The following is a 12,365-nucleotide window of genomic DNA, read 5'->3' as shown; positions in this document are numbered from 1 at the left end:
TAAGTAGTGTGTGTGTGTGTGTGTGTGTGTGTGTGTATGTGTATTTGTGTCTGTGTTTTATTATATATATATATATATATATATGTGTGTGTGCGTGTGTATGTGTGTGGGTTGGGTTTGGGTGTGGGTGTGGATCAATTAATGACAAAAGTAAGGAAAGAGAAAAATCCCTCCTATTCATGTTTGATTTACCGCTAAAGTGGGACAGCGAAATCAAAGAACAGCCAAAAACTTTCATGGATGTCAAATATATCAAAGTGATAGTCATCGGATTCTATCTATTTGGCCCTTGATTTTACATCGAGTGCAGAAGATACTGGTTGATTTTATCCTGCTCAAACATCTGATCACCAATGATTCTCTTTTGAAAGATAACTTTTTATGCTAAGCTTACTAAATAACAGGTATTGATAATTATTCAAGAATCTATTTTAAATCTTTTCGATATACGCAGCCGTTCTTTATTCACGGGATGATAAAATGTCAAGATTGCATTTTATAGGCTTTGTATGATTGATTGGCCATAAATTTTGGCCTATAATAAGAGTGGAGAATGGATGCTCAAGCCATCTTGCTGCATTTCCAGTGCTTCTGTTTTTGAATTTCACAAGCCAAGGGGATCAATTTCCGTCACACGGTGACTTCGCGCATATTTCGAAAAGTTTTTTTAAACAAATTCTTTTAAAATTAAATAATCATAAAATAAACATTTCATTTGAAAGGTCAAGGGCAATCTAACTCAAAGGAAACAATTTCTTCCAAATAATTTTTGCATTTTTTAGCTGTTTGATTTTAGCCCTCTCATTAGTGTAAATTATATCGAAAACGATTTCATTGATATTGCGTTCATTTCTCATTTAGCAAGGGTTTTCCACAAACAGAGAAATTCAATTAAATTCAAGTACCATATTCGGAGTAGCAGCCAAGTTCTTCTAGTATGTGACTCAAATGATGCCAGTAAATTGAGTAGCAGGATTAAGTGAAATGAATGCATGAACTGATGAACCAATTAATATACATGATGAGTCGATTCTCCTGTAACACCAACAGAAGGCTAAATGCATGGCAACCTATCAACTACATTAGTTCGTTTTACAAATTAAAATGATATATGACTAAAGATGAATATTTCCCGACTATTTATCTCTCTCTAATAGACAATTTCAGCCAAATATGTTATTCTGATTTCCAAAAAAACTCAGACAAATTGTTTTAAAAGAAAATTATTCCAACAAATTGCATAATAGTTTTCTTTTAAGCAACAATGGCAATTGTATATTTTAATATAAAAGCAGAAATGAAGTTCTTGGATTACTTGAAAATTAACTTTTCCTACCCTCACTCCTTCTCATCCCTCCTTACTCAATCAATGAATATTGCATAGAAATTTGTGAATACGTCCAGCAAAAATGGATTATATGGCAGTATTACGAATTCCTTTACATCTATGTATTAACTTGAATGGATCTCCACTCCTTAGATCTTTAATAAAAATTAATAAGATAAGGGGTGATGAATAATTTTTCAGCTAGGCTTGACAGAAGACAGAATGAGGCAAGGAAAAAGCTGGGAAATAAAAGAGATCACAATTAATCGCACTAATTCATTTACATACCATTAGAGTTTCGGACCAAAGTTCTTAAGTGAGTCCAAACTTGAATCAGGTAATAAAAAAGGTTAGTGCAGTTCTTTCTTCACCCTCCCTACTATTGCCTCAGTTCATTGAAATCAATTTCATAAACACAATTTCATTTTCATCTTTCTCACTATTAAATGATGAAAATGAAGAGCGAGTGTGCAACAAATTGATCGAAATGTGTGAAATATATTTCTATACCTTTACTTGCTTATGTCTCTTTTTTTTCTTTTTATTTTGACTTCATTTCTTAAAATAAGAAGTATAAAAACCCTTTAAAGTACATAGAGCAAGTGTCCTCAGTTATCTCTTCACATAATTCAAACTAGATATTCAGATTAAAACACTGAGGAGTTATTGAATAAAAATTTCTGCTACAGAGATCAATTATTTCCCCAGCATCGTTAAAGTACTGCTAATAGATTTCGATTGTCTCGGACATCTGTCATCTTTACGACATACTTTACAACTACTGAATGCGTTTGTTGAGAATAGCAACAAGTAAAAATTTGTAGATAAAGGCTTTGGATGACTTGAAAATTAAAAAAAAAGGAAAAAAAAACAAAAACGAAACATCACTTTTTCAATGATAAATGATAAGTGGATGAAGAAACAATATCTCTACAAATACAACGCACACTGAATAATCATAAATGAAAAAAAGACATTTGCTCTGCGAACCTCCAAAAGTGAAAAGTTATTTTGAATAAAATGCAAAAATCCAGATGAAATCAAATTTCCATTTGCTTTGATAAAATAAATTTACATCAGTCAATAATAAATATTAAACAGTTAATTTCATTCAAAATTATCCTAATTTCTAACCTTTTTTTTACTACATGTACATATAGTAAGAGACTAAATTCTAGCAAGAAACGCACAACTTATTCAAATGTGCAAATTATTTTCAAATGCATGATGAGCAATACTTTCGATTGAGGTCTTAATGAAAAATAAAATAATTGTCTCCGTCTTCAAATAAAAAATTATATAAATCAGTTAATTATTAAACAATTTTGGCAATGCATTGAAATATATTAAGTGGTCCATACGGCAACGGAGGCAGCTTTTATTTTGCAAGAAATTTTTTGGCACTGAATGAATTATTATGGACGATTTCAAAATTTAAAGTCTTTTTTTAAATCCACGGTTTTTAAATCATATTTACGTTTTACTTTTTTCTCGAAAGTATCATTTGTCGAGTCGCGTTAAGTAGTGTTAATCACAAAGATGAATTTCAGAACTTGCAATAGCATACCGATGTTATGCTATGGTAAGTGAAAAATGATGGAATGAACAAGTAGTATCTCCAAATGTTTCGCATTTAATTTGATTGATGAGATTCTATAAAACGAAAATGACCTCATCAGTTTGTTCTCTGTTTCTGCCTAAACTTTTATTTCCATGAAGTTTACTACCGGTCGCTGTATTGCATTTTCATCAAATTTGTCAAAATTTTGTAACTAGTTCAAAATTTTTCCGAAATTCCAAGAAATATGATGAAATATGTGACAAATTTTCGATAGAATCCTATAAAATGCACACAGAGATGTTAAATTGCAGAAACATTGATAGTACGATACTTATTGCAGAGGATGCTTTAAGGAAGAAACTGAAGATGTATCACGAGCACGTAACTGAAAAGACAATGACCTAATTGATATAGCATGAAATAAAAAGGAAGAGAGATAAATAAAAGATACCGTTATCTATATAGCTTAGAAAACTCTTCAAGGTAGCATAAATTCGCATTTATTTGATTAGTTTGGCGTTGCTTTCCTAAATAATATCAATACGCGCAAACATCGTTTATTTATATTCCGGTGAAAGGCACCAATGAATGTTTGTTTAAGCTTCTAAAAAAGTTTTGCATGAAATGGATTTTGTTACTCCAATAGTTAAAATATTAAAAATTAGCTGTCGTGAAGAATTTTATAATTTTGATCATCAAAAAAATAAATAAACATTTTAATTATTTGATATAATTGCATATTTGCTAAAGTGCAATTCTTTAAAATTTGTCTAAATTCCAAAGAAATCCGACGAGAATTCATTAAATTAGAAAAGATACAAATGAGAGATACAGTATGGCTTTTATTCATATTTTATCGGTCACTTGAAATGTTGAGAGGGAGAGAAAGACAAAGGAAGGAAGAGACATTTTTGTCCCTGAGATGAACGAACAGCATCCAAAGATCAATTATTTCGGCGTGATAACCCATCATGTTGTTTGTTCTTTAAGGGAATGTGTCATCTGTAAAAACCTTATCTTCACTGTTTTATTTGCAAAAGAATTTAAGTTTATTTTCACATGGAATGCTTAAATTTTAGATCGAAATAAAGTTGCTCGTTGACTTTTACAATGACGAGCAATTCATTGAACAGAATTTACAATTTATTAAAGATTGGGAAATTAAACTTTAATAAGGATGGCATTTAGTTTAAAATTTATTCCCTCAAATCTAGATTTATGATATAAATTGTTGAGTTTGTAATTTCACTAATATATAGCGAAATTCAATCATCTTTAATAACACTTTAAATAACGATTGATATCAGATCAAATTTTTCGATGGTCTTCGCTTGTTTTTGTTATGTGGAGAATTTTTATATTAAAGCTGTCAAATAATAAAGAGCAAATCCTAATGGTCAAAATACTTATCTCTAATACTAAAAATGTTCAACTTAAAAATAAATATCTTAATTTAACTGTTTCTAAATTACTCCAGATATTGCAGGCATGTCTATAACTTAATTTTTGATCCGCGATCCTTAATAGTCACAGATTTTTCAAAAAAACTATTTCTTGAAAAGTTGGCATTCAATCCTGAATCAGTAAATTAAATTAATTCTAGAACTCACTTGGCGCGTATTGCTCTACCAAAAGTTTTTGCTTTTCCTGTTGATGCGATAGCTGTTATTTTATAATAAAAAAAATTTCAAAAAGTGTTTAAAAACTTGAAGGTCCAGCAAAATTTTTTGTTGTAAAGGCAAAATTTAATTTTTATTTCAGAAAATAATCAGTAGGACATTTTTATTGTCGATCTATTAATTTAACATTTATTTTCAGTAACAGACCGTTTCAAATATCCAATTCTGGTACTTTGAAGCTTAGAACTCTCGTCATTTTGTAAGATTTCGAATAGTGAAAGAACAAAGTGATTATCTATGGATGTCTTTTGCAGTGACAAACTTTCTTCATATATCTTTATCCATTACATATTCAGTATCAAATTAAGATTGTTTGTGGTTCTGATATAACAAAGATAGAAAGTTACCAAAGAGCAGTTTTATTCGTTGAATGTTCTACAGAGAATGCAAAAATAAATACAACTATGATTCGCAAAGAAAAGTTCTGTTAAATGAACGTCTAGAATATCTATAATTTTAATTATTCAGGCTTAAACCATCTGTTGTTTCCAGCTTAAGCTGACTCGTGATATACAAATGTGAATTGGGACTTCAAAATTATTGTTCAGAAAGTGAAGATATGTTAACATTTATCAATTTGCTTTATATAGTAAGTTTGGAATTTTTCAATTTTGAAACTGTTTGTTCATTTGGTCACAGAATTGATATTTCTATTGTTTACTCTGAGGTGATGACAAGTAATTTAACGAAATTATTAAATTTCGTTATTACGGTGAGTGATGGTGTGAGCAAACATTTTTGTTGACATTCGCTCAAAAAAAAAAAAAAAAATCCTCCTGAGACACTTGACCGAATGTTTGATGCGACCAGCTGACGATAAAATTAATTCTTTGATGAAAAAATAATTAGATTTATTTTATTTCATGAGAGCTTCTTTTCTCAAAAGCGATTCATTTCCCTGGTAATAGTCATTTGCAAACATTAATTCATCCAGAGTGTAACGATAAATCACCAGAGCTAATTGTATCCTACTACTACTCTTTGCGAACCTTTCGCTTGAAACATCAACGAAAAGCACTAACCTGATATTATTCATCTGATATGAGCAAAAATTCAATAGTAATATATACGGAATAATCAAGCTATCCTAGCGCTACACGATCATCTGTATTTTACAATGACGAAATAGATATGCAAATGTCCAGTGGAAGACAACCTGTATTATATGTGGTTGACAAATGATGTTGTCGTAGTTCCATTTCATTTTTCACACTTTTAAAAATTGTTATAATTACTTTTAACCATCTAAAAATTTTTAAAGAAAACGTTTTCTGATACTGAAGTTATGACAGCATCAAAATGATTAGAATTTAAAACAAAATTTGGAAAAAAGAGCCTTTTACACCGGTTTCCATACAATGGATTTTTGAAAAATAGTGGTTTGGAAATAATTGTCTACAAAAACTTCTGCAGATTGTCAAAGTATTTTTGTGCAGTAAAGTTAACTTCGAAACCCTTTGGAGTAGAAAAAGTTTTTCTGAACTTGCCCACAAAAGAAATATTCGACCAAAAGGAAACAAGTTGCTTTGTTACTTGAAATTTTAAAATTAAAGTTCCGCTTAAAATTTTATTTCAAGATTTTTATCAAACTCCCAGTCTTTCTTTAGATAATTGATTTTTTTACATTTAATTTTCCTTTTTAAATTTTGAAAGTTTTCATTGCTATTTTTTTTCTCAATTTAAAATTCCAATCGTAATTTAAATATTTAAGAATTTCATATTTAAATAGCCAACCATTCCGATGTTTAACGATTTGTCAATTATACATATATATATATATATATATATATCTTGATCCTTAATTTGTCCACTTCAAAAATTCTAACGCACCAATAAGGTAAGTCTACTCGGACGAAGCAAAGTCTAACAACAATTATTCTTCTTGCCAGAAAATCGAACTGAACAATTTTTGGCGGTGTAAGAATGACATCCATTACAGAGTATGCTGGCATGTCAAGAAGTGAAACAAGTTGAAAAAACAATGTTTCACGTACTGATCTGCAGCAAACAAACCGCTGTTAGCATAGCGATGAATGTTATCCCTTGAATACCATATCTCTGTTAGAGAACTTGAAAGATCATTCGTTATTTTTGGCATCTAAGTGACGCTCAATTCTAATACTCCGATGATTTCAAGAAGCAAATGTGAACTCAAAGATTATCTGTAATGTTCTCACAAAAAAAACTGATTAAATTAATTGAACACAGTAGTAGGAGTGTCATAAATATGACTGAAATATCTGGTAAAAAATGACTTAATTATTGACCTCATTTTCTAAATAGATTTATTGAAATCCATTATTTTAAGCTACTATAAAAAAGGAACAAAAGCGTTGGTTCTTTCCTAAGGGAATCCGCTCATATGTACATATTATTAAGTAAAGTCGGTCATTATTGCGGTTCGATGACAAGACTGCGAGAGGTAATTGTAACAACAATAAGTACACTTGACAATAATGATACCGCACCACATGGTTAAACTGCGGCTTCTTCTGTATAATCATGTTCTTTTAGCATTTGTTTGATATATCCTTAAAACACTGATTTGGACTGCCTACAAACTACAGAAAAAGTTTTTTTTTTGAAGAGATTAGTCTGTAGAAGCTTAGGGCAGTCTGTAAAGGTGAAATTAGTTTATGAAATTTATGAGTGTTATCCTGAGCCAGAAAGCATAAGAAACAAGTACCTCGGCCCTAGCAGAAAGTAGCCCTTTTGTGATCAGAAATAAGATGTTCGAAAAACTTCATGAACTCTTACTTAGCAACATTCTTCCAGTTACATCCTGACAAATCTGATAAAAGCTCACACTTGAATTTCGTTGTTCTGGACTCCTTAAAATACCTTCGAAGAATAATGCGATAATGAAGACTGTATCAATCTATTATTATTATGCATATTAGCTGCTGCTCTGAAAAGGAAGAAAAAATTCATTTGACACTGACAAAAGATGAAATGGTTCTTCTCTTCATTAAAGTGAAGAGGTCATCAACCATAACTTCATTAAAGGCAGCAAAATTTGGAGCACTGTAGTTCAATTTATACTCAATATGCTGTACTGAGTTTTTCACAAACTGGAAAACTTTCCATGTCCGCACCGGTATGTGTTTCAGTACAGGAAGCCAAAAAGTAGCGGAGAGTGAACACAAATAACTTATGTGTATTAATCCTTTTTTTCCAGACACAATTCGAAAATGACTGTTTGTTTCACAGACAGATTTAATATTATGCCAAATAAAAATTCTGATAAAAGATTCGTTCTCATCAGTGTTAAATGTCTAACCACTATTAGCATCGTGGATTCAGCAAAATCAGTAGCCTACGTCTATCAATGTTTGGATGCAGCAGACGCTTGCTTGCATTTTTTTATTTTCACCTTAAAATATGTCGCATAATTAAAGAAATTTAATGTTTCAAATGTAAGAATTCAAGTTACTTTTTGAGTTCTATTTCGTTCATGTGATCTAATTCCCTGAAGCAAAAGTCTCATATTAGCTAACATCAATTAGAAGAGTAATATTCCAGGTTAGGAGTAACATGTGTATCTACTCAAAAGTAAATAAGTACAAAATACAAATCGTCGTTGTTTCTACCAGATTATTTTTAATGTTATCTTTCAGGAGAATTATAAATATTAAGCAAGCTGACTTATTTATGTAGGGAGCCAGTTACTGTACGATAATTGAGCTGCAAAATTTCGTAGGGAGCCAGTTTTTTCTTGCTACTGACTTTACCTTAATGCTATGATTACAGCAGACCTAAGTACTACCACGGCTAATATGATTGACTGCTCCTATAAATATAATGCGATAAATAGTAGTTGCTATTCGTTGATAGATGTCCGTGGTAAAAATGAAACTTATTTTAGGTTGAATTAGAGGTACAGCGATTTATTACAATTGGAAAGTTGAATAAAGTAAAAGTCAAATGTGCTGGTGATAAATACTATAAATCAGAGCCTTTCAACTTCCACTACTAACACTAACAACGAATCATATAGACTGCGTATCAAGCACTATAGTGACAAGGCCAGAAAATTACTGTTCATTAGGATTCACGAACTGAAACAATAAGCAAGTCTGCAATTTTCAATTGCTCAAACATGAATCTAAGTGCAATCAGGTTAATATATAAGAAAAACATCGTGAAGTGAACGAAACAGTAAACAGCTATTAGGAGAGAGAAAATATGAGGAAATCGTGCTGGTGGTGGAAAAAGCAAATTTGCCAAACACAACGTTAACGATGCCAAACAGCTTCCATGAACAACCAATTGCTAAAAATACATTTCACCAATTTCAAAATATATAAAAAGTGGCAACGAATTTAAGGACAGTTCAGTCACTACTGATATTTGGAAATCAGACAAAGCTCTGAAAGCCATAGCCTTTTGGAACAAAAGAACATTATTTCAAGCAAGCAGCAATTTCGTTTTTTTTTTTTCAATGAAATACCTTAAACACCGGAAGTTTTGAGAAAGACGAATATGTAGTAATATAATAAAAGATAAATAGCGCCAAATGAATAGCATTGCCATCTTTGATGCAAAGTGGATAGAGACTAAAATGGAAATACTTTGTAACCTGCCAATCAAATGCAAGAAAAACAAAAAAAAAAGTTCCATTTTCGAAAAAAAAGTCATATTCTTCATTGTAAAACAAGCCAACGACTGGCACCGCCAAGTGTGGGTGGAGTCGGATAGCAGAAATAATTATTAATTCAGCCGAAAATAAAATTTAAAAATTACGATATAATAAAGCTAAGAGGTAGGAGATACGAAATACAAAGGTTAGACTTCACCACCTCATGGCACTTTCTTTTGCAAAATGAAAACTAAGGTTTTCATGCCAACACAGTGCCAATTTTACTTCTCATCGTTAGCTAAAAACTACATCTGCAGCCAATAATAAAGCTCGTGAAATTTACCAAAAGATGGCTTCTTAGTGTTAAATTATGATACTTCGGAAAAGGCTGTAGAATTCAGTAAGGATAAGAAAATCAGCAAAAAATTCAATATAATAACCTTGTGTTTGAGATAATCAATATCCACGAAACAAACACAGGACTCTCATTCCACAATAATATAGCAGGCCTGTAACAAGATGTTATTAAAATAAATTGATTTAGACATTTTAGAGTAAGATGCAAAATATCACTGGAACTGAAAAAAATCCCGAAGGAACATACAATGCTGCAAGAAGAATTGATTTTTCATGAACTTGAAATGAAAACAAAAAGAAGGATAAGCTGGATGCCAGTAAGCCATATTTGAAATTGGTCACTGTTGGATAATAAAATAAACATAATAACCAGGGAATATTTGTCACAAGAACCATTATGGCACTAAAAATAAAAAATTTCATGGATCATCAAATCCATCAGTCGTAATATACACTCATGACCGCAAACAAAAAATCGATCGATTTATACTCAAAAAAGCAAAAATTTGAAAGTGGTACCTCATACGCAACAAAACCACTATTTTGAAATTATCCTTCAATTTGTACAGTACATTAACAGAACACCAGAAATTAGCCACTTTATCCTAAATAAATGTTACTTTATAATACTTCCAGTAATTTTAGCTTGAAACAAGAAAAAAAAGTTGAGTAAAGGAACATTACTTTTGTACCTCGAAAATACCACGGTAAAATGGGAAAGTCCGATGCAATATCTGTATCAAATTAGATTTGGTAACAAAAAAAGGAAGCAAAACGAATAGAATTGTAATGATGACAGTAATAAATAATATAAATAGCTGCTTTGCCCAATAACGATATCTGCAAAATAAAACTTGTCTTTTCCTAGTTTAATAAATAAAAATAAAGCCTGATACTCATATTTTCCTTTGTCGGCTATTGTATTAACAACATTAAACAAAAGAAAAGAAAAATAAAAAAAAAACCTACTGACTCGCGCTCAGTCGATTGTCACTCGGAAATGACTTTGATAGTAAATAAATGGCAATCGGTAAAGCATGATACAACTCCATTTGTTTGAAAAATAATGCCAGTATAAAAAATACTGAACCAATTTTTAAGAAACTTGAAACAAAGCAAGTAAATGAAAAGAGGAATAAGCCAAGCGATATGTGATTGTATCTAAAATCACAATTAGCTAAAATGTGACAAATGATTTCTTTTCGTTCAGTAAATAAACAAAACATAGCAAAAGTGCTACAGATTTATTTTTGCATGAGAAGAAAAACCGAACCTAAACATTTAATGCCAGAGAGCATTATGCAAACAAGGGAAAATGTGATGAAAAATTCCAAATAGAAAAATTAAAACTAACTGAAAATGCCCATTGTCTACGGCCAACAACCCTGGATAAAGCACAGCTATTGCACAATAATTAAGCTGCAAAATACAACTTTTTAATCTCGTGTCTTTTTTAAAGTTTGATTGGAAATTATTCAAAACTCCAACCATGAATATTACTCCTAAAAAGACAAGGAAGCACTATTCGCTTAAAAAAGTATTGAAAGAACAGCGACTATTCACTTCTAGAATTATAGAAAAGTGAAATTCAAAAGCTTACCATTCTATAAGATACAATCTTGCGGAAAAAACCGATTGAAAGTAACAAGGAAGAAACATAAACTATCCAATAAGTTACTATAACAGTAATTCGCATGAAGATTTTGTGAGACTCTGTCTCGATCCCTCTTGATATATGTAGCTCGACCCATGAACGATTCAACTTGTTCGCTCTGAAAAATTGTCATGTGAACTAAAACCTATACATAAAAAACAAAACGGAGAAGTGGATTCAATAAGAGCTTCTTTTCAAGTCATATAAATATTCCAGTATTATTCTAAAAAAAACAAATATGATGCATTTTATCACTTTTTTCTCTGAACTGACTAATTTTGTCTCAGTTTTATTAAAAAAGTCCCAACTGATTTTTTTGGAAAAGCTCTGCCTTCAACTTCAATCCGTAGAATCCTAATAATTACCGTTTATAGCAATACTGCGGCCTCATACTTGTGTAGAAAAATTTAGATCCACGCAGTTCAGTTTCCATCTAGTTATAACAACTGTACCTAAATTTTGCAGCAGTTGGAGGAAAAAAGCTGCAATTACGAATAGACTCACATAATTCCGAGAAGCCAACTGTGATAAGCCGTAAGAGGTGGATAATCCAATCCCCAGTAATTTAAATCATTATCACTACCATTTACATACCTATAAACGGAAAAATTAATTATATCTCGGCAGATTCCATATCCAAGCTTTGTATAAGCGGCAAAACTTTAATGAAAAATACTAGTATAAATGATCTGAAATCGTTAAGTAGATATATATCATCGAAAGAAACTTGAAGTATGCACATAAAAGCTCTTAGTTCGAAAAATTTAATTCAGCGAACAACCACAAAATGTTTGATGGCCTTTTAAAGCAACAAAAGTGGTCGATAAAAGGACACCGTTACCACTGATTAACAGGTAAATGATATGTGATTTCCATCCAGTGTCTTTGAGCCTCATAATCACCATACATTGGCGGGATAGCATGACCTAAAAGACGACTTCTTAGTACCAAAAGAAATCAAAAGAAATTAAAGAAACTACCAAAAGAAAATCTTTGACAGGAGGCCTGTCAAAGATCTCTTATCCACAACACAAAGTAGTAATATAAAATCTTCCTCTTTATTATTTAAAGTATAAATGAGCTTCTTTAGTCAAATGTAGTGTAACCGAATGCAAAATAATGCCAGAAAAGGATGGTGAAGAAGGCAAGACCAGTAAAATCTTTAAATTAATGAAGATGGCAGAAACGAACCGGAGTAAGATCCTAAT

The 12,365-nt window shown here is 31.2% G+C and overlaps 1 protein-coding gene across 2 annotated transcripts; it reads right to left on the bottom strand.

Moving 5' to 3' along the window:
- Positions 1–8,447: 8,447 nt before the first annotated feature.
- LOAG_04032 lies at positions 8,448–11,777 on the bottom strand (the record flags this gene model as incomplete). Of its 2 annotated transcripts, none has more annotated exons than XM_020446489.1 (10): positions 11,523–11,577; positions 11,104–11,275; positions 10,858–10,922; positions 10,473–10,664; positions 10,196–10,343; positions 10,023–10,108; positions 9,751–9,906; positions 9,587–9,655; positions 9,018–9,123; positions 8,448–8,839 (listed from the first exon to the last, which is right to left on the bottom strand). In XM_020446489.1, the coding sequence occupies exons 1-10, from the start codon at positions 11,546–11,548 to the stop codon at positions 8,612–8,614; spliced, it is 1,248 nt and encodes a 415-aa protein (XP_020303177.1). In that variant the 5' UTR covers positions 11,549–11,577. The 2 variants fall into 2 exon arrangements, with proteins under 2 accessions (XP_020303177.1, XP_020306781.1); XM_020446490.1 differs by lacking the exon at positions 11,523–11,577 and adding an exon at positions 11,662–11,777 and having other exon boundaries at positions 8,612–8,839.
- Between the last annotated feature and the right edge of the window lie 588 nt (positions 11,778–12,365).

Source organism: Loa loa, assembly GCF_000183805.2.
Source record: "Loa loa unplaced genomic scaffold supercont3.33, whole genome shotgun sequence".
Taxonomy (NCBI): domain Eukaryota; kingdom Metazoa; phylum Nematoda; class Chromadorea; order Rhabditida; family Onchocercidae; genus Loa; species Loa loa.
The sequence above is the reverse complement of the archived record's forward strand: the minus strand, read 5'-3'. Positions and strand labels throughout refer to the sequence as shown.